The sequence below is a fragment of the Cheilinus undulatus genome, linkage group 2 (genome assembly GCF_018320785.1).
Source record: "Cheilinus undulatus linkage group 2, ASM1832078v1, whole genome shotgun sequence".
In the NCBI taxonomy this organism is placed as follows: domain Eukaryota; kingdom Metazoa; phylum Chordata; class Actinopteri; order Labriformes; family Labridae; genus Cheilinus; species Cheilinus undulatus.
In genome coordinates, this window is record NC_054866.1 from 45757739 (window position 1) to 45779444 (window position 21706).

Consider the following 21706-nt stretch of genomic DNA (forward strand, 5'->3'; position numbering starts at 1 on the left):
AAATGATGTGATGTGATTGATGAATTTTGGTTCATATTATTATGCGTTTTATGTATGGGTTTTTAGGTTGTGTTGTTGTGCTGTCGTTGCAGGACACATTTCCTGCAGGGCAAATTTTTTTCAAAAGGGGCAGAAAACAGATGAAATCCTGACTCAAAAACAAAAAATTTAAAATAATACTGATACAAGTTATGAAGTAGTACTTTCTCTTTAGTTTTAATTGCAAACACTGATGAAATTGTTTTAGTTTCCAAAATACAACAAAAAAAGTTAAAAGTCACGCCGTTTTTAAATAATATGAGCTAAATGTTTAATGTAGGTTTAAGTTATTAAGAATTGCAATGACATGAAGTGCAATGAATAACTAAAACGCTTTAACTATACCTGACAGTTCTGTTGTCTACCTGCTATTCTTACTACTCTTTGCATATGAGTGATTGTAATATTTCAGCCAAGAATCCAAAATACCCCCCCCCTTTAGCTACTAAATCAGCACCAGTCTGGTATTTGATAGCTAATGTTGCATCCATGTACAGACAGTGACTTTGTCTTCCATGTGGCTTCTTTCTCCTCCCCAGCGCTGCTTTTATACAGTAGTTGTAATGTTTTCAACAAGCATCAGTTCCTGCCCATACTATTTGCAGATGTCTGTCAAAAGGGTCAATACTAGGACTGAACGAGGTGGGAAAATAACCTCAGTAGATTTTTTTTTTCCCCCAATTTTGTGGTCGCAATTTAAAATACGATTATTTCTTAAGGTCCCCATCTTGTGTTTTCCTCAACAAGCAAAAAACAAGCAATAAATCATTATATATTATAACAAACACAATAGTTGGAAGATTAAACTAAGACAGAAAAATTTGGGGGAAAAAATGTAAATGCGATTATTTTTATTCATATTGCATATTCAAGATGAACTGTCGTAATGAAGGGAACGATCACTGTATGTCTCTTGTTCTTAATAGACAACATACAAAACCAAGGAAGTAGGATTTTTTTGAAAAATTGACACTTGAAATTTGCATGTGTAGAGCATAAAATCTATGCTTCAAAAATGTATTAAACTAGAATTTTGAAACACGTTTCAGGTCAAAGACATATTGCACCCTCTGTGATTTGAAGATTTCAACTGCGATTGAGTGTAAATTTTGATTATCCACCCCTAGTTGATACTAGCCAATACTGATGTTAAACTGATGCACCTGAGCATCCCTACATATCATATGTCAAAACTTAAAATGAATAACATGATTAATTGGGGCTGCACAATATTGTACTTATATTTAAATGTAGTTCTGATCTAAAGTTTCAATCCTTGGTCTGATGGTCCTGCCTAAAACTCTGCAAACTTATGTGAGCATGCAACTGATATTTACAACCAATGTCGGCTGATAATAACAGCTGATATGTCAGATGTAAATATTGGCAGAAACCTCTGATAACATTTTTAAGCTTTTATAATGCCAATTATATCATGTATCCCTAAAAGTAATATTTTTATACAGTACTTGAATTAAATAACAGTTTGTTTTAATGGCTAAAAAAGGTAATAGAAGAGTGCAGTTTTCATGCTAACCTGTGATCTCTGATTCTTCCTTCAGCTCAACTAAAAATGAATATGTCTCAGTTCACTCTAGTTGCGTTTCATTTAACTGCATTAAAATGGTGCTAAAGTGTGGCCATCATGCCCAGGTCTTTAATCAGTAGATAAAATGTATGTAGCATTGTTTGTTCACACTGGATAATTTTACTTCTTCTTTATAGCAATAGGTCTATAAATGTGCATACTGACAACATGATGTAACTGAGATTTATTATGCCATCCTAATGAAGAGACAGGCACAAATTTGCTTTGATAGTCTCTTGCACCTTTGAAGCATACACTGTTATACCTCCAAACCTTAGAGAAAGGCACTTGGAATATCAAAAAGGACAAACTTTACATGCGATTTAACTAACCTGTTGACACTTCTATCCGCTCCCCTCGGACTCTCAGTCTGGGCAGGGCTGGAGGCACGCTGTGTGGTAGCGGACACTCTATAAGAACACTGCTTCCTTCCTGCACTGATAACGACCGCCGTCGGCCGTCTTCATATTCTGATATTTCTGCAGGGACAGAGAAAAAGTGGACTTACTTATTCCACAGAGTATTGGGCATTTCAACATGTGCTGAGTATCACAGTGATGAATGAAGGCGAGTAGCGCTACTTGAGTCGAGCTGTTTGTGTTGGATCACTGGGTTTGTTTATTGTTGCTGTAAGTGATTCTATTCATGCCTGATACGGCTCCAGATCAGGGTCGACCCTTCAGTGCAGTGTCCAATAGCAAGCAACATCCCAGCAGGATCATAACAAACTACACAGGAAGGCCCGAGGCTCATTAAGGATACTGGTCAAGAGGCATTTGGACACGCGCCCGACTAGAAACTCCTACTGCTTCCTTCCCGTCAGCCACTCAGCAGCAGGCAGCCGAGGACGGGCATTCTTTCAAAGTGTTCGACACTCACAAAATGGCCTTCCTCTTCTCAAGGCAGCTTCCTCTCTTTATTTACCGCTTAGCTTTGAAGTGAGCTCAAGTGTGCACAGAGGGGTAATTCTCTTTATCCGTACCTGCTATAGCCACGTGTGCGTGGCGGCTGGCGATGGCGGGCCCGTGGTCTAAGCGTGCCACACACTGGTACACGCCAACATGGCTGGGCGTCAGGGAGGAGATGATGAGGGAGCCCTGGTTGAGCTCCACACCAGGCAGCGTGTCCGGGTCCAGGGGAAGACCTTGAAAACGCCAGGAAACAACCGCCGATGAAGGACTTACTGAGCAGCTTAGATGAGCGACAGAGCCTTGACTCTGGACCAAGGAGGATGGCTCAGAGTGGAAAGACGGGTACTGAGCTGAGGAGACAAGAGAGAAAAACACAGATTCAGTATATATCAGTTTATTTTGTTATAAATGTTCAGTTGACTGACATTAAACACCAAAGATTCTCATGCAGATGTGCAGATGGGGATAAAACGTGGACTGTCTCAGGTTCTTAGCTGTATTTTCAGTTTTGTTTTTCATTAAATTTAATTATCCTGATTAACTGATTAACTCTGGCTTCTAGAGGACCCATCTTTGTTTTCCTCTGCCATAAATCGCTCACTACAGGTTTCCAAATTGGTTTCCATCAGCTGTATTTTGCCGTTGTGTTCATTTTGCTCCTAACTAAAAATAGTTGGAATGACACACTAGCCAATCAAAACCAGGAAGTGGGAATGCCAGTTAAGCTCAGTTTGTAGGGCAGACGCCCAAAGAGGCTAGAGTCCTAGACACACTGGTAACAGATCAATTCCTGAAGGTCTTTCCCCACTCTCTTCTCCCCATATTTCCTGTCTCTTTAGCTGTCCCATCAAAAATAAAGGCAAAAAGACCAAAAATTAATCTAAAAAAAACAGCATCAGGAAAGACTTTTCAACAACAATGGCAGAGGAGAAACTAAATGGATGTGTCCATTCTGTTACACAATTTCCAGGTCTAAAAAATGCTACAAATGCAAGGACAAGACTCCTTTATATCTTATAACTCTTCCTGTTGATATCTCCATTAAATTGGGCTATTAAAAATAGACTCTATGGACATTACTGAGGGAAGAAGAACTCAACTTTTATGAGCTGGCAACATTGAAAAGGTGGAAAGAAGGGCTCTTAAATGAGATTGTGGGTTCTGCCAGCTCAAAAAAGCATATGATAGATTTAGAGGATTATAAATTGATATTTTTGGGGGTGATTAGGGCTGTCAAATAATTTTTAAACACATTTAATCTCAATTGTAATCCCATTAATGTATCTGCCTCGTTTGCATCACATTTTGAAATTCCACTTTTTGTATTCAAAGCTGTTTTATTTTGTAATTTTGTTCTGGGTTATGACTGCCAGTTGGATTTAACTTGCTTTAATTTTGAAAGAAAATTAATAACTTCGGGTAGATTTAGGAACATGAATTGAACTGAACCATGGGAAATAAACTTTTTATGGAATAAGAAAACAGTAAAAAGGTGAATGACCGATAAGACAAAGTCAAGATGACTTCTGACTTGTCCACTGAGCTGTCTATGAGTTTAAAGAGCAGTGGCGGACTCAACTGTAATCTTCTAATACACCAGCTACGCCGCGCTGTTCAGTGCCATGGTTTTGGTCCAACCAAAGGCGAGAGACCTTGCACATAGGAAGCATGTCTAGAGCCATGCTCAGCGCAGCCCTGAGAAGCTTGAGGGCCAGGATCACGCAGGAATAGTTTGTTCGCAGTGGATTATTTTGCCTTGTAGAGGTTGATTTGATGCTCATTTTGACATGAGTCCATGACTTTATTGCTTCCACCGTGGGTGAGTGCATTATGAAGTTAAAAGTTTTTTGTTTGCTACAAGGGCAGAGTGGTTCCATGTGAAATTCTGCATTTTATTTTCTTTGTCATTGGTGCAGTCGTAGCGCTGTGACCCACTGACCTCCTGATGACCTTTTGTTGTTCATTAAGGAGTCTGTACATTGTGCTATCTATATCTCCAACGAATCGGAGTGGTGTGGCACTTCAGGGATGTGCCACAGCTAGAAAAGTGTGGGGGCGGTGGAAGTGCTCTGATTAACTCGAGAGGGAGCAAATGCCTCTTCAGTGCATTTTGCTGGTGGACACAGTTTTTGCATGTGTAAATTGAAGGCTATTTTTTCCATCACTATGGCTGCAGGAAGGGGATACAGTGACTTAAAGTCTTTAGAAAGGGACGATGAAGAATGCAATTTAAAAAAATAATGCACCAGTGAATGACCTAAATTAATCAAGATTAATGTGCTAATGCTATCAGCTCTAAAGTCCAGAAAGTGACTAGAAATCCTAAATGATACATGGGAATTTGTACAATCATATGGTGTTACTACAGCTATACATCAATTAAAGATACTGTAATTTGTTAAAAAGGCTATTTGGGATATGGATTAGATGTGCCTAAAGATCCTGGCTTGATCTTGAACGTGCCTTGGGCTAAAAATCATTCTAAAACCACTGCTCCAGCACAAACAGCAGCCAGAGATCAATGAAAACCTGTAGTTTTTAATCATGTTTGGTTATATGAATTAAAGTCACTTTAATCACCCTCCTTTTTCAGCAGCTGATATTTCTGCTACTTGCTATGCAGTGGCATATTTGTTTTGATTTATTTTTGTAGTAAACAGGTGACTTTATGCTAATTAAAACTATGAAACCTTCCAAGAAAACTACAGATGCAGATCTGGGTTATCTTTGATCACCTCTAAGAAAGCTTTCACATCAGAAAATTTACTCAGATTTTTCTCTTCTTTCATTTTTTATATACAAATGATGCTTTGTGTTACTCTCATGTCTTTGAGTATTACAAGGGTATCTTACATGAGCAGCTGATGAGCAACGACTGGCTGAGACACAGCACAGTGGACAGGAGGACCCTTAGGCCACTGTCCATGGTGCACTTTGACCCCTGCCAGCAGCCGTGTTGCCCAACACGTACACCCTCGTCTGATCTGCAAACCTGCAACACACAAAGAAGAGAAAAACACATCAGACTAGAGCTCTGCAAGCAAACATGACAACATCAGCATGAGCAGGAGAGCGTGAGACTGAAATAAAGCTGGAGGATGATTTCAGAGGTGGGAAAATATCTATTAGTTTCCAAATGAATCCTGTATGACAATCCCTCTAATCTTCATGACACATCCTCTTTACACACTCCTTGATCTCCACCTCCCACCCTCTCCTCTGACCCCTCTCCAGGGTCTCCACGGCGGCAGGAATGTCCAGCCTCTGTGCCCCCCTGCTCCTCTCTCCCACTGGGGGAGATCTCCTGCTAATGGAGTGGCTGTGGAGAGACTGTCCCCTCACTCTTAATATCACTCTCTTGTCACACTGTGTTGCTTCCTCATAGGTTCACTGTAGCCTGAAGTGCAGGCACAGACACACTGGAGGGCACGTAATTAGGAGCATTCCTCGATCCTTTTCAACCCGACCTCTCCGACTGCGGCACCTCCTCCTCTTTTCTCTCCGAGTAATCCGGCAGGCTTTGATCCCAGGTTCCTGGTTGGTAACCAGGGTTTGAGCCTGCGGCCGGAGGGACAATGGCCGTCCAGCTGTGATATTCACACTGGCGCTTCGGTGCCTTGCAGACATTAGCAGAAGGGCTGACCAGGGCTGAGGGGTGGGTCATATTAAAAGGATGATGTCTGGGTGGGATCAGTGAAGCTGAACAGGTTTCTTACCACATTTTTTAACCTGAACATTACTTCATTGGCTCAACAGTGAAGCAGGTTAATCTGTTTAGCCTCCAGTCAAGGCAAGAAAAATGACAATATGGTCACAATTCCAGCCTACAGCCAGGAGAGGTTTTTTACTTGTATTGATATGTTTTTTATTAGATATAGGGTATCATTTAGATTAAGAGTTTAAATTAAGTTAATAGAGGCCATGGAGGTCTAATGCTCAGGTCAAATGAGTAGTAACAATCAGAGCCACAGAGTCTCATTTGGATATTTTCATTCCTTCTTCTTTGTTTGAGGAGTATTTTTGCAGTTTTTAAAAAAACATTTTTATGCACATGCTGACATTGTGCAGCTGGCTGCAGGTAAAAGTGCCTATTTACATTTTAGCCAATACTGATACAGATATGTGATAGGTATGCACCAATGCACTGATTCAGTGTCAGCCAATATCAGCCCTACTGACAAGGGATTGACTGATCCGTATCAGAGCTGATACCAACGTATCAAATGTATAGCCTTAGTTCGGACAAGCCACAGATTCAAGTGCTGCCATATAACTGAGATCAGCTGATCTCACACAGGCCCCTATCAGCTGACGGACAGCTGATTCGCGCTGAGCATGCAATTGGCTAATCAGACTCATGCTGCCACATTTAAACAGCCGTAGCCTGGCTACACATTACTGCTACCTCTTCAAGCTGCTTTTTGAAACCTTCCTCCACCCCAGCTCCTTCTTTATTCTACTTCTGACTTAATCAGTGTCATTCTGTTGTCACTGATGACTGCTCTGCCCTGGGTTTGTTGCAGCTTCTCTACCTGCCTCAGGCTTCCCTTGTAGACACAGGGAGGGCAGGAATGTGTGCTATTCCTGCCTAATACTTTCCAAATAGACTTGTGGAAGGCAGGAGGATCCTTGAATAGCCACACTGGCAAATAGAATAATGGCAAATTAATAACTGCTAATAAAGAAAAACATTTATAACAGACAATTGTGTGTTTTTTGGCAGTGGGGTCCTGACTGAATTAGTAGTTCATGAGACTGAGGAAAAATATTTGGAAATTATATGTACTCAGTTTGAAGTCTTTAGATTAAACATTCTAGTCTTGTTTGAGTCTCCCAGATGAAAACTAAACTTAATGTTTGTCTGAGGTTTTTCTAATCAAAAATCTATTTTTTGGGTCATCTTAGTCTAATTTTTCTTATAGAAAAGGGCAGGGGATTAACACTTTTAGTCATAGTTTTAGTGCACAAAATGAACACTGTATGTACCTGAAGTAAAAATGAACAACTAGTAAATTTAAGTTATGCAAAAGTTAGGTTAACTAAATATATAAATCAGTCCATTAAAAACTAGGCTTTCATTACAAATCAGTAAAGTTTAACATGTAAAATAGCAATAAAGACAAGCTTTATTTCTGAAATCTTAACACCTGTTACAATACATGTATTTATCAACCTATAGTACAAGAGCGCCTTTTTCACTCAAGTAATGGAAGCACTATATAACAGAGGGAAAATAATCTCATACAACTCCAAGTCTTGAAGTGAAAATCTTCCTTCTGTAATTATGAAATGCACAATAATGATAATACAATAAAACTGCATTTCAGAACAATTCATTATACTTCTGGGTAAAGGCTGGGTAAATAATCTTAAATTAGATTTGATCACAATATTGCCTGCTGCAATTTTTTAAATCGCAGACAGTGCAATATTTCCTTAACCTAAAATGTGTGAAAAATGCCAGTTTGATACAATTTTTTGCAGCAGAGATTTAATACTCTATTCATTATGCAAACATTCATGTCTTTTTAGAATTAGTTTACAAAAATCCTACTTTTCCTGTTCATGTAAATAATTTTCTTGATCAAAATGAGAATAACAAAAAATTATCATCCTCTTTGTAAAGCAATTGATATCAAATTTGCCATATGAGTCAAAATTGCAAGTAGATTTTTTTTCACATCTTTCATCCCTAGTTTAATTTATCTAATACTGTGCTGGCTATAATACAGAATGATTTATTTCCGGTATTTGTTGAACAACACATAAGATGAGGAACTTAAAAATAACCACATACAAAAACGCAATCGCATTATTGTGGGGATAAAAAAATTGCAATTAGATTCTTTTTGAAAACTGTTCAGCTGTATACTGGATTACTTTTTGACTGATTAATCTTATCAGTGACTGGTGAAATAAAACTGATAACTGGCCAAATATCAGCCAGGCTGATAATCAGTCGACCACTGCAATTGGTCAGTCATTGATAAATAACACGGCATGAACTGATATCAGCAGCTCGTGTTTATCTGTTGTCTCTCATTGATTTAATGCTGTTATCTGGTTTTTAACTGCTGAATTAAGAGATTTTATATTGCGAAGAAGAAGAAGTCACCTATTCAGCAAACTCTTATCTGTTTTTATTGTCAAACATGAGAGAAAATGTCTGCATAGTGATAGTCTCACAACAAAAGAAGTGATAGAAAAACATCTGTATCCAAACCTGTAATTGACTAAATAGCTATTCTAAACATCACAATCATCTTTTTGAATCACATCCTTTTTATTGTGAAGAACGCCAAGTTTTTCCTGTACTACTCTTCAAGTCAAAGTCTACTGTTTTAGAATAAGCATTCTTATTAAAGCTGTTTAATGACAGGGCTCTAATCACAGCTGTAATTAGCACTGATTATTTGTTGTTTGCATGATTCAACTACTGACATACATTTTTCACACGTGTGCTCATTCCCACTCTCTTCATCTCTCCCTCTTTAGACAGCATCCTAAGAGGAGGAGGAGGAGGAGGAGAGAAGAGGCAGGAAATAATAAACTCTCTCAGCTCCTGGCCCACACCCCCTTCTCACCCCGGGGTTAAAGGTCTGGGAAGAGCAGAGAGAGAGGGTGAACCAGCGGGTGTCTGGTGGCCCTGGACCAGCCCCCAGAGGTCACCTCTGGCTCTTTTAGTTTCAGTCTCTAATGGGTTGCCAGATTTTAAACTCTGATACAAAACTGGTAGAAGTCTAAAAGGTTCTGATACCAGTGTGAGAAAAATACAAGTCCTAGACACCCTACATGTGAGATTTCTTGCTTTAATACATGGGTAACATATGCATGCTTTTTCTTTTGTTTGCAACAGCTTTTAACTGATGGGATATTTTTCTGTTAGATTTATTTGGGGCTTTTATGTCTTTTATTTAGATAGGGCAGTGTTTAGAGTCAGGAAACAAGAGCAGAGAGAGAGAGTTTGGAGGGACAAGCAGGACAAATCTGCATCCCTCTAAGTATTATTGAAACATCAGTGCTTTTTAATACAATCAAATGCTAGAAAAACTTGGTAACCTAAAGTATGAAAAAGAATCGAGGAATGGAACATTTTGACAACCCCAACCTCACACATTTTTACTGTTTTGCTTGGATTAACACACTTCCTAACAAAACCAAAGGCAGAAGAAACACTAAGAGCAACCATGCTGCTTTCTTAAACTTGATTCTGACTGATCTGCAACATCAACAGTTTGCAATTTGCACCCCAGGATTGAACATCCGACATTATGCATGTGCACGCTTTGCATTTCAGGCTCCAGTTTAAGTGCGAGCATGCTCATTCAGGCAGATCAAACCCACATCTTGCAAGCTAGCGTTTCTCCATCCCACGAGTTGCAACAGGCCCTGCACACTGCCCCCATGTCATCAGTGGAAACTATCTTTCTCTTTCTGCCGGAATAATGATATATAATTACAATAATAACAACGGCTGGATGAAAATGCACAGCCAAGCACGGGCACATTGGCACAATTGTGATGGGAAACTGGAGCAGAGGTCTGTAACTCTCTCTCCTTTCTTTCACTGTCTCATCGTAACCAGTTACTCCCTCACAGTGGGCGTAGTGGTCGGGCACCACAGCCCGGACCGGGTGATCTTGTGTAAACACACTCGCAGCTTTCTATCTCAGCCATCAATCTGCCGCAACAAGGAAACACAGGGGCATCATTCCTGCTCCTTATCTGTTTGGCTCTCCTCTGACATCCGCCACCATGAAGCCGCCTCAGTGGAGACAGCCACTGCGAGGATATCTTGTATCCCCCATCACATCACAGAGACGTCCTGATGCTGGCTGCATGGAAAGACAAGTCCTGCTTCCTCCTGAGCAGACATGAAGACGAGGCTGGAGAAGTCTGCATCAAATAAAGTCTGATCACCTGGGAGTCGTCTCCCCTGGTTGATGCACAGCGAGCCCACTCCTTCACTCCTCGGCTCTCCTACTCAAAACTCCAGACTTTACGACTAGAAGTATGTTCCAGATTTCCTCCTCCAATCCCAAATCTGATCTTGTGTTACTCTCTGTTTTTGCACTTATGCTGTAGATGCTTGGCCAATCTCAAGGCAGGACGGCCGGCTATAAATTGAAGAGACATCCTGCATAAAAAACAGACTTTAGCGCTGAAAGCTGATATACAGACACAGGGACAGTTTATGAAAATAAATGAGCTTGGTGTCAGTGAGTTCTAGTGGAAAAGTTCCTGTTTTTAGGCGTAGGGGGATGACCTATGTATGTTTGGGAAATTTTTGACTGACACCTGGATTAAGTGTGCAAAGGCAAGGAACAGCTCTTCTCTAACACTGCGTCCATACTTTATCTTTGTTTGGTTGTTTGTGTCTTTTGGATTTTATCTGTCAAGTCCCCTTCCAGAGGAATCCAGATTTAGGGGTTAAAGGCAGCACTTCTATTTACCCATCCTGGGAGCGATACATAACTCAGATGCAGGAGTAGCTCCATACATCCCCTCGTAGGACAAGAGGGATCCCTGGTGATGACACAGGAGAAAATAAACACACTGACAGGCTGCCCTCAGGGAAGGGAAAGGGGTTTGAGTTTTAAGGGGGGGTTAGCACCTGCACTTCTTTTTGGCCTCCTCTCTGCAGGAACTACTTAAAGCCCCATCTGCCCGCATGTGGGGCTGGCCCATATCCCTGTCATATTGGGTAAACATGGACAAAAGCAACGCGGCGGAGCATCAAAGACCTGGAGGGCAGAGGAAGAACAGGTCACAACTGGTGCTGCTGACTGAGGCGGGAGTGCGGGTGGGGGGCTTTTTGCTTCACAAAACCGCACAGCTGAATGAATAAAAGGCATCAAGAAGCAGCGTCAGTATGTTTACATGCAGTCAGTGAAAGTTGAATTATTGTGTTAGTCCAACAAAAACTGAACTTTCAAAGTGTATGATGACATGTCAGTCCAGCTGGAATCATAGTATATGGAGTGTCCCAAAGCATAATGTGCTTGGAGAGCATTTACTTTTACATGAATACGCCTCATTCTGAAGTAAACTAGATAGGGATGCAATGCAATATGCCAATATTCATGGATTGATTTGGGCCGATACCAATACTGATGTATAAACTAGGTTCAGACTTAAAACTTCAGCCTTTAGGATGCTGTATTGGCCAAAAATATCATATCTGCTAATACCTCAAACTTACTTTTTAAGCTATATGGATATCCTGCTGATTATACTGTGAATCCCTAAAACTAGACTATGCTCAAATGTCTACACCAGGATTTTGACCAAGGAGTCAAACAGCATAAATAATTTAAAATTGCTATAGCAGAAGTCTGGCGTCATCAGTGTTCAGGTAAACTCGTTGCAAAGTAATCTGTTACTGCAAAAAAAGAACTATTGCTTCTCTCTTTTGCGGCAACAAATAAGAAAAAAAGCTAAGACTAAGGCTGTCAGCTTTAATTAAAATCAATTAAGGTCCACAACTAGTGCATAAATTTTACTTAATCACATTAATGGTTTGCTTTATTGTCCCTTTCAGCACACTTTGTCTCATTTCACTTTAAATAATTTTTATAGTAAATTTACAATCCATGGCAAGTTTTCTTTTCCATGGTTCAGTTCAAGCATTAATTTGGGGTCGACCAATATTGGTTCTCCAGGGCTGAAATCCATACCAATTCTTAGTGGTGCATGTGGCCGATGACTAATATTTGCATTGTCATGACAAACTAAATGTACCTAACATGGCAAAACTAAAACTGCATGTTAAAAATTTGAGGAAAATAAATAATTAAGCAACTGCTCCGTCAACATGAGAAACAGCAGCACCGTAGAAGCAGGAAATAGGACATGATGCCACGCACGACTTTTGTCAGTGCCACCCAGGCCTCAGTGCTGATTGGCTGGTCACCGTGTGACATTCCACTCAGATAGTGTTGTGGGCAGATCATTAGGTCAGACTGTAGTGAAAACAAACCCAGAGAGGAAGCCACACCTCGCAGTGGAGTCAAAGTAGCTCTTTGGAATTAATTGGTTTTAGTCGCTTATCGGTGAATAAAATGCCAATATTCATAATCGGCTAATTGCCAAATATCAGCATCAATAACCGGCTAGGCTGATAATCATAAGTCATAATCTTCAATCTACCCAAAGTTCCTTATTTTGCGTCAAAATAAAAGCATGTCCGTATCCGAATAGGAAGTCGGTTCACAGTTAGCTTAAATGAAACAGTTTTAAATGCGAAGAAGTGGAATTTCAAAACGCAACAAAAAGTGAAGATAAATCATGATAACAACAGAAATTCTGAGATGGATCACGATTAAAAAAGTAAATCTATTGACAGGCCTAGAAAAAAAAAAAAAAACATTCCCGAGCATGTGCACTGTTTCTGTTTCTCTCCTCTGTCAGTGCATGTCCATCACTAGTTTATTTAGTAAGCAAGACAGAGAGGATGTAATTACGATGTTGAATTATGCCCTTAATGTTGAGTTTTTTTTTTACAAAAGGGACAAGGAAATATAATGCATTTTGAATGATCAATAGTCCAGTGCTAACATTTTTATCCTTTGCCTCCTTGCCAAAATCTAAAGGTGGGTTTTATCACAATTTTTATTATCAAAGATGTTTTCTGGATAGTTTTGGTCTTGTCTTATTTTTAGTGATAGTCCTTAAGATCACAAAGGATTTTGTGTTAAAGATGAAACTGGCATCCCCCAGGGCTCCATGTTGGGTTCTTTATTATTTAGTAAGAAAACAAAATTGACACTGGTGTGTAATGAAGTAATGCAAAAAGTTTGTTTAAAACTAACAAAACCAAGCACTGGTTGTCATCTGGATTAAAATATCACTGTAAGCTCGAGGAACAGCATGCATCACATTAAAACATAAAGTAAAGTGTTAGGCATGTGCAGAGCTTTACATGCCTAACCCATACACCTGGTTAGCTGTTTACAGACTAGTTAACAATGCCAACTAGTATCTTGCTAAAAGGAGCCACCTAGCAAAGTGTAGTGCATAAATCAATTTCCACCCCTAAGACTAAGACAGAGCTATAACTGTGGTTCAACTTAGCTGTGCTCATACTGACTGACTGGATATCATGAGCTCTGATTCAATACCAGAGTGATACAAATCCAATAAATCAGAGAGGTTTATCTTCAAAAAGAAAGAGAGAAAGTGTAACAACTGGCTGGAACTGATGGAGCTGACAGTGAGAGATAAAGACGTTAAGAGTAGGAGAGCAGTGGGGTGTGAGAGAAAGAGCGAGTCTTTTCTGGTATGATGGTCTAATCTGACCTGTGCACTGAAGCTGATTCACATGCTATACCCCAAACCTGTCTGCACTCGCCCCACATCTCACGGACAGAGGATCTGCAGCACACATTCCTCAGCTTCAGAGAGAGAGAGAGAGAGAGAGAGAGCGACGGACTCACAGAGAGACACAGAGAAAAGACACAGACAGGAGATGGGAGATAAACTCAAAACAAGAAGATGAGAGGCGAGCAGAGGAGAGAAAACTGAAAGAAGAGCTCTCTGGGAGAGGAGTAAAAGGAGACGAGGGTAAAAAGAGGTGAAACATTCACTGGGAGGTGAAAAGTTGCCAAGCTCAGACTTATTTCTCCTCCCTCTTTATTTGGCTGGAAGATAAAGACGTACAGATAATGGCTGAGCGCGCATCCAGCACTGCCAAAACTGACTGATGATTCAGCCTAACTGCATTCAGCTCGACCCAGAAAACTCGGGAAGAGCCTCCCAAGAGAAGAGACTCCAGGGGACCATTATGGGCTTCTTCTGTTGGTCTGGGTGAGCCCACTGAGGCAGCCCGGGGCCACAGAGGAAACTAATGAGTGGAAACACTGGGCCTCTGGTATGGTCTAACTCTGTCTGATTAAAGACTGAGAAGTTATTAAAAGTGGGACAGACTTAGAGAGAGAGGGGAGAGTGCTGAAGAAAGCGAGCGAAAGAGAAAAGAAAGACAGACATGATTAGGAATCAAATCAGGGAATTAGGAGGGGAAGAAGAGGGGTCCTCTTTGTTTTACAATGAGAAAATGCGGACAGAATCCCATCCAAGGGGGCTTAGTCAATCAATAATAACAAGACTAAACTTCTCTGTTCATGCACATCACTTTAAGAAATCACTTAAAGTACGTTTGGGCGCTAAGTAGGGCCTGGCAATATCGATGTATCACCAAACAAGATAAAGGGTAAGATTTCAATTGATATATTGACCAGAAAACAAGATGCCAGGCCTACTGCTTAGGATAGATAACGATATTCTGTTTGAAATGTTTAGTCTCACAGAGGCACTTTAAGATGCGATGAGGAGCATTTATATTACAGGCAAAATCAAATACTGGTAACTGTTTCATTCCACAGCAGAAACAGGAGTACAGGACACCCAATAATGGGCAATTTATTACTCTTAATGACCAAAATTTCCAGGGCAAACCAGGCTGCTTAAACTGCACAAATATACTGACAACATTTAGAAAAGTGGGTGGAAATGGTGAGTAAGTGTTTCTTGTCAGTTCCACCCATTTTTTCCCGATGTTGCCAGCACATTTGTGCAATTTACTATAGGCGTGTATAATACTGGATTTTTGCAGATATTTCCAAAATCATTCAAGCAGATGCAGATATCTACACCAATATAAACATTCCTCTTCTTGTTATAGTCTATTTCTGCCTTTCCCAACCATCAGTCTGCTGGAACCCAATTTAAGATCTGAAAATCTTCTGGGGCCTACAGAAAAACCTGTACAACCATAACAACAGACTTATATATCTACCTGATATTTATCTTATTTTTGTTTTGTTAACAGGGAATTTCAGTGCAAATGCTTTCAGAGACATTATCAGTACTAAGAAAGTGTTTGTGGGGTCACAACGAGTTAATGAGTCACTGCAATTTATTTTGTTGTAATTGGGCTTCTTAAAAAAACATTTAAGTTTTCTTAAATGTACTTTGTTGCCCATTAAACTCAAGAAGCCAGTGATATTGTAGAATGTTTAACAGTGTCACTAGTTAATCCAACACCAGTTAAACCATGCCACCAACAAAATAAATAATAAACACAAGTTAAAACTTCTGGCTGTGTTTTGTTACTTCTGAAACTTAATATAATAACATCTAATAAAGTATTTTATGATCATTTAAAATGTGATTTATTTTGGTTTATTTCTGTGATTTTTGGTCCGTGTAAATGATAGGGCTGTGTATTGGCAAGAATCTGGCGATACGATACATATCACAATACAGAGGTGCCGACATGATATAATGCAACACTATGAACAAGGTGATACATTGTGTGTTTTTAATAGTATATATATACTGGCTCACATGATCACATTTTCTAAAGAGAGGAGAAGATAGAAGAGTAAAACAGCTAAATGTCTGCTGCCAACTAGTGGTTGCAGGTTAAAATTACATCACAAAACTAACGCACCATAAAAGCAAATTATCAATTCATTAAATGTCAAAACAGCATTTTAAAATAACTACACGTATTGTGCCACGAAATATCACCCTATTTTAGTCAATCAAAAATTTCTATCATCACTTGTAAATGAACTCATTCGCCCGCCTACAGTCCCTCCCACACTTTGGGAAGCACTGGTCTTTTTATTATGGATGCAGATATAAAACATGACAATGTTTGGTTCCACTATAATCATGACTGAATTCTTTTTCAAAAAGACATTCAGTAATGGAAAATGAATAATTTCTTTGTAGTACATGTAGATTGTATTGAAAATATATTTTCTTTAGACTGTAAAACCAAGCTTCACTTGCCTTAATGAGAACTACAAACAGTACTGTGGAGAGTGTGCTTTGTTTGCCTTTTTTTAAGGAATTAAAGTTACAAAATGAGAGAAAAATAACAAAAATGTGGATAATAATGAAGAAAACTACAGCAGGTGCAGTCATAGTCTTTTGATTCTACTCAAAACTATACAATATTATATGTACATTGTGCCAATATGCATGGCTGATAAATTTAAAAGCTGTAAATGTCAGGAAATGTTCATTTATGCCAATATGGTTCATTGACTTTTAAGCTATTATCTGCCAGTACAAATATCATAGCAGTAATATATTGGGATTTTAATTATTCAATTTTCAGGCATTGAGACGCGTTTGATACCATATCTAAGTCCAAGACAACCAACATTGGGTGTTTTTAATTGGCAAAAACTGCAGGTATATTCCTTCTCACTGTCTAAATTGTACAATATGTTGGCAGCATTTGGGAAAGTTAGTGGAGCTAGTAAGGAGCAAGGCTTTCTTTCCACTTCAACCCAATTTTCTTAATATTATCAACTCATTTGTGCCGCTCTGTTCTGTTTCTCCTGCTGACAGAGATAGAGATAAATTGTTTAGTTCCTTATTTGTAATAATGTAATAATAATTATCAGCATCAGACCTGAAAAAAAATTATATACCTTTTAGCATCATGTCAAAGGTCATGGTTCTGATACTGTGACAGCCATTTGTTACTGCTTTACAGAAAAAAAGAGTATTGAGGAATTACTTTTGGTTCATATCGTCCAGCCCTAATGAGAGGTAAGGACAGAATCACATTCTAGAGGTTGATTGGATCGATAATTAAATGACTGAACGAAAGCGCTGCAGAAAGTTAATGCCCGACTCCTGGATAAATCATTTAAAGTAAGAGTGACTGCTGTGATGAACGAGGTACATTTCCAAGGACAGTCTGCTTCTCCCACACTGCCGTCTCTCTGAGTGTGTGTCAGCAGGAGGACAGAGCGTGAGCAATCCGGGAGGTGCAGGGTGACGGTGGGGCCAAGCAGGTCCCAGAACCCAGCGACGCCACAGCCCTGACGACACGGCCGTGCTGTGGGATCAGACGTGAGGAGGAATGAAAGGAGAGGTCCCTGGGGATCAGACAGTCACATCCCACAAAGCCCTGTTTACCAAGGACACACATCCCCCCCTCCTCTTACTCCCTCCTCCCCAATATCTCCCTTCACCAGAGCCCGACCCTCCCAAAGTGCCAGGGCCGGGACCTGGGAGACAGCGCTAATTCTGCCCCCGGGCTGGTTGGCCGAGGACACAAACAGAGAGCTGTGAGGGGGGAGGTAAAAGACTGAGACAGAGTGGGGACTGAATGGTACAGTATGTAAGAGCCATCTTAATTGGAGATTGTTCTGCAATGTCTTGTTTTCCTGGGAATCTGTGGAGGGGAGGGACAGGAGGCTAGGGAGGTACGGCTGTTTCCCAAGGTCCTGAACAGCGGGATTAACCACAGGGGCGAAACTCAATAGCGGCCTCGGACACTGGAAACAGATCCCCGGGTATCGGCACCATACAAGGCCACCTCCAGACCTTTTGCAAAGCGCATGTAACTAACAACCCTTCCCCATTGTCGGAGCTCTCTGGGCCCTTCCGGCTGATTTCACAGGCCTTTCAGCCCACAGGGGAACGTCTGCTCAGACGTTAAAGGTAATTCTGATGGAAAGGAGGAATGCACAAGAGGGCTGTCTTGCCCTCAGGGTGTGTTATAACACTGATCTCCAGCATGTGCCAAGAGTCTGATTCATCATGCCAGCCAAGAGGGGAGATAGGATTGTGCAGCCGTGGCACTGAGGCAGAGGAGGCCTCAGATTCACACAGGGCTGCTCAGTTATAGTGAAATAGTTATTATGATTATTGTTATTCAGTAGATATCGGATCACACAAAGTTAGTCACTGACTTTATAATATGAGCTTTTATGCAGGAATTTCACATCGTTAAATAATCACCATATAGCCTAATAAAAACAAGTTTAAGATGGGTTTAAGGCCATGACAGAAATTAGTCTATCTTATTGTTGTTATTGCATTCTGCTTCTCTTTTCTTTCTTCATCTCTCTATTCTCTCCTCTTGATTCTCCCAAGATTCTCTTCCATTATCTCCCTTCATGAACCTGCCTCTTCACTCCTTCAGTATTCCAGTCTTTCTCTTGCACATCTCACTCTTCTCTCTTTCTACACGTCCCTTTCTCTTCTGCTTTTCCCTCTTCTCTCTTTTGCATCTCCCTTTTCCTTTTTCGCAATCTCCCTCTTTCATTTGTTGCATCTCTCTCTTCTCTCTTCCTGCATTTCCATCTTCTCTTCTCTTGCATCTCCTTTGATTTCTCCCTGCATCTCCTTATTAATCTTTCTGTATTTCCCTCTTTCTGCATCATCCTCTTCAGTCTTTCTGTATCTTCCTCTTCTTTCCTCCAGCATCTCCATTTTTCTCTCCCTGCATCTCCATCTTCTCTCTCCTGCCTCTTCCTAGTTTTCTCTCTGCAGCTGCCTCTTAATCTTTCTACATCTCCCTCTTTCTCTTTCTGCATCTCCATCTTCTCTGTTTCTGCATCTCCCTTCTTCTCAATCTGCATCTCCTTCCTCTATCTTTCTGCAATTGGCTCTCTTCTCTTTCTCTATGCCCCTCTTCACTCTTTTGCATCTACCTTTCTCTTTCAAAATCCCCCTCTTTCACTTCCTGCATCTCCCTCTCCTCTCTTTCCGCATTTCCCTCTTTACCCTACTGCATCTCCATCATTCCCTTTCAGCACCTCCCTCTACTCTCTTTTGCATATACCTCTTTCTCTTTCAGTCTCCCTCTTTCATTTTCTGCATCTCCCTCTCATTCTTTAGCCTCTTCCTCTTTCTGCCTCTCCCTTGTTTTCTCCTTCTGCATCTCCCTCTTCTCTCTGTCTTTCTGCATCCGCCCCTCTCTACCCAACAAAGTTTTTACAGATGGCTTTTTTGCTGACTGTCATTCTGCCTGAGGTTTCTGACTGTTAAAAGTAAGTTTTTCCTTGCTAAATGTTGATAATTAATGGATGTTAGGCCTTTCACTTCTCAAACTTATCAGAGTATGTACCATGGCTCCCTCTGCTCCTCACTTAAATTGAAGTGAGAGCCACTTTGCTGGGAGGATCAGAGCACATGCTGTGTTGTAACCATCAAACTCACATGATGGTTTTATCTTGTAGGAAGCCAAATGTGTAACGGAAACTGAAACTCTGTCAGTCGGCCAGCACTAGATTCATACTCCCAAATATCAGCGCTGATTAGAGGGATGATGGGGAAACAGGTCGATGCAGCAGAGGAGAAAAGTTATGTTTGCCACATGTCTTGATAAACATTCTCTTTCTCTGAGGGAGTCAGTGATCAGTGGTTTTAAATGCTGCTGTGTGGGCTGTGAACTTTGGGCACGCAGAGATCTGATTCAGCTGCCCCCCCCCACTGCAGCCCCTCATCCCTCCCCAGCTCTCCTGGATTCCATCACCGCCTGCGTCTCTACAGCAACAAGAGGCAAAGACGCAGACAACAGTTTCTGTTCAGTATCTCTCTGATAGGTTGCTGGCTGACAACCAAAAGTACTCTCAAATTTAAACATACATTAAATAAAGTAATGTTTAACAAAAACAGAAGGACAGGGTGTCCCAATAGAAGCTGACAAGAACAGTCAAAACCATCCAAAAAGGTTCAACTTTGAGACTTTTTGGCCATTGTCTTTGTTTGTCATTTGAGAGGCGTGAGAAAGAAAGTACACAGAGTATTTTCATTTCTCATGATGATAAATGGGCGCATAATGGAGCGATGGCGGTGTATTACCAGGGGGGTGGATTTACAAGACGGAGAGCTTTGCTTCCACAGCCAGGCAGCAGAACAAAAACAAACACATGTAAAACGCTTAAAATATAATTAGTCTTCTTCACCGATTCCACAAATCTCTCGCAGAAACCCAAACAAACAAACCGGCCTCCTTGTGCGAACAAGTTTGAGGACCCAAAGATAAATACACAGTCCCAAACAGAGTGCGTAAAAGCTTTATTTAGTTTGTCTAAATGTTTATGCGTCTCGCCTTGTAACACTCCACGCTTGTTGTGCGGCGATCGAGTGATCGCAAAACAAACTCGGTGGTGATACATCAACAAGCTCAACATGTGAGTTTCCACTTCTGGCTCGTGGTCAAGTCTTCCAGCATATTCCGGGTCCAGGCTGCTCGCTCGCTGCGCTGGTTGAGGTGAGAAAAGCTTTTGGCACATGACGTAGTAGGCTGATGGCGCCAAAAAAAACACAACCTCTTGACGAGAGCATAACGTACAGAAAGCATGCTGGCTGCATTCTTAGTGTAGGTTTGTTTGTGTTTGCTACTGTGCAAAAAGCCCCACAAAGACGTGACAGTGATTTATGCAGCTTGATTAAAGTCAGGGATGTGTTTGCATCCATTACAAAGTGGAAATGCATGCCACTGCAACAAAGGAGCAACCATATGTTTCATTCCTCCGCCTCACATTCCTCTGAATATCTTTTAGAAATGACGGGCTCCATTCCTCCCTACAGAAGGCCCAAAATGGCAGCCGCAACCACAGGCCCAGCAGCAGTACCCGCACAGCCTCACACTCTGATCTGGGAGGAAAACAGCCCTTCAAACAAGTAGCCTGTTTGTCAGCCAGAGGGGAGTGCCAGCCACTAGTTTTGCCTTAATATAGTCTTGCTGATCCCTGTGCTGGCTTTTCAACAGCATACACATTCTGGTTCGCAGAAAACCCATGTCAGATGTGACTTATTGGTTCAACATTTGAAATAGAAAGCTGCGGTCGCTCACAGTTTCAAACTGAAACTCTCTGGGCCTTTGCTGAGGCGACACACTCAGTCAGGCATATTTAGTAGGGTCGGCTTCAGGAAGGGAAAAAGAAATGAATCTCGCAAACAGGAAGATGCTGAGGATGCAAAAAGGAAAAAAAACTCTCTGCGAATGTTCTGCTGTGAGAGCTGTCAGCAAGGGTTCGGTACAGAAGGTCACTCCCTGAAATCTTCCCCAGGGCTGAGGAATCATTAGAAAACTACAGCAGACAGGCTGTGGAACAATGGCTCTCATCGTGGATTTGCTAGAAAATTATGAGAAAAATTGTTGTTTTTGGCCAGGGGAGAGTATTGTGTAAAATGCCACGTCGAAGCCTCTTGGGGAACTTTATGTTCTCTCTCATGCATGTGGTGTTCTGGGTAATGTAAAAGGCACATATTGCTGCGGGAGCCAAAAACACTCCCTTCAATGATTATGAGCTCATAATAAAATGCATCTACAGGAAGTAGAGAACTTTGAAACGTCAGGCAAAAGAGGGCCTGCACGTTCCTTTAAATGCTTCACTACCTACAAAGT

At 40.9% G+C, this 21706-nt stretch overlaps 1 protein-coding gene across 2 annotated transcripts in view; it reads right to left on the bottom strand.

Moving 5' to 3' along the window:
* Positions 1–21706, bottom strand: part of cdon (cell adhesion associated, oncogene regulated) — a 66881-nt gene that overhangs the window by 35031 nt on the left and 10144 nt on the right. For both annotated transcript variants that reach the window (XM_041809265.1, XM_041809272.1), the window contains exons 2-4: positions 5392–5530; positions 2610–2888; positions 1960–2106 (exon numbers count right to left, since the gene is read on the bottom strand). In XM_041809265.1, coding sequence (XP_041665199.1) covers positions 1960–2106; positions 2610–2888; positions 5392–5464 — 499 coding nt within the window. In that variant the 5' untranslated portion in view covers positions 5465–5530. The remainder of the gene's footprint in view (positions 1–1959; positions 2107–2609; positions 2889–5391; positions 5531–21706) is intronic.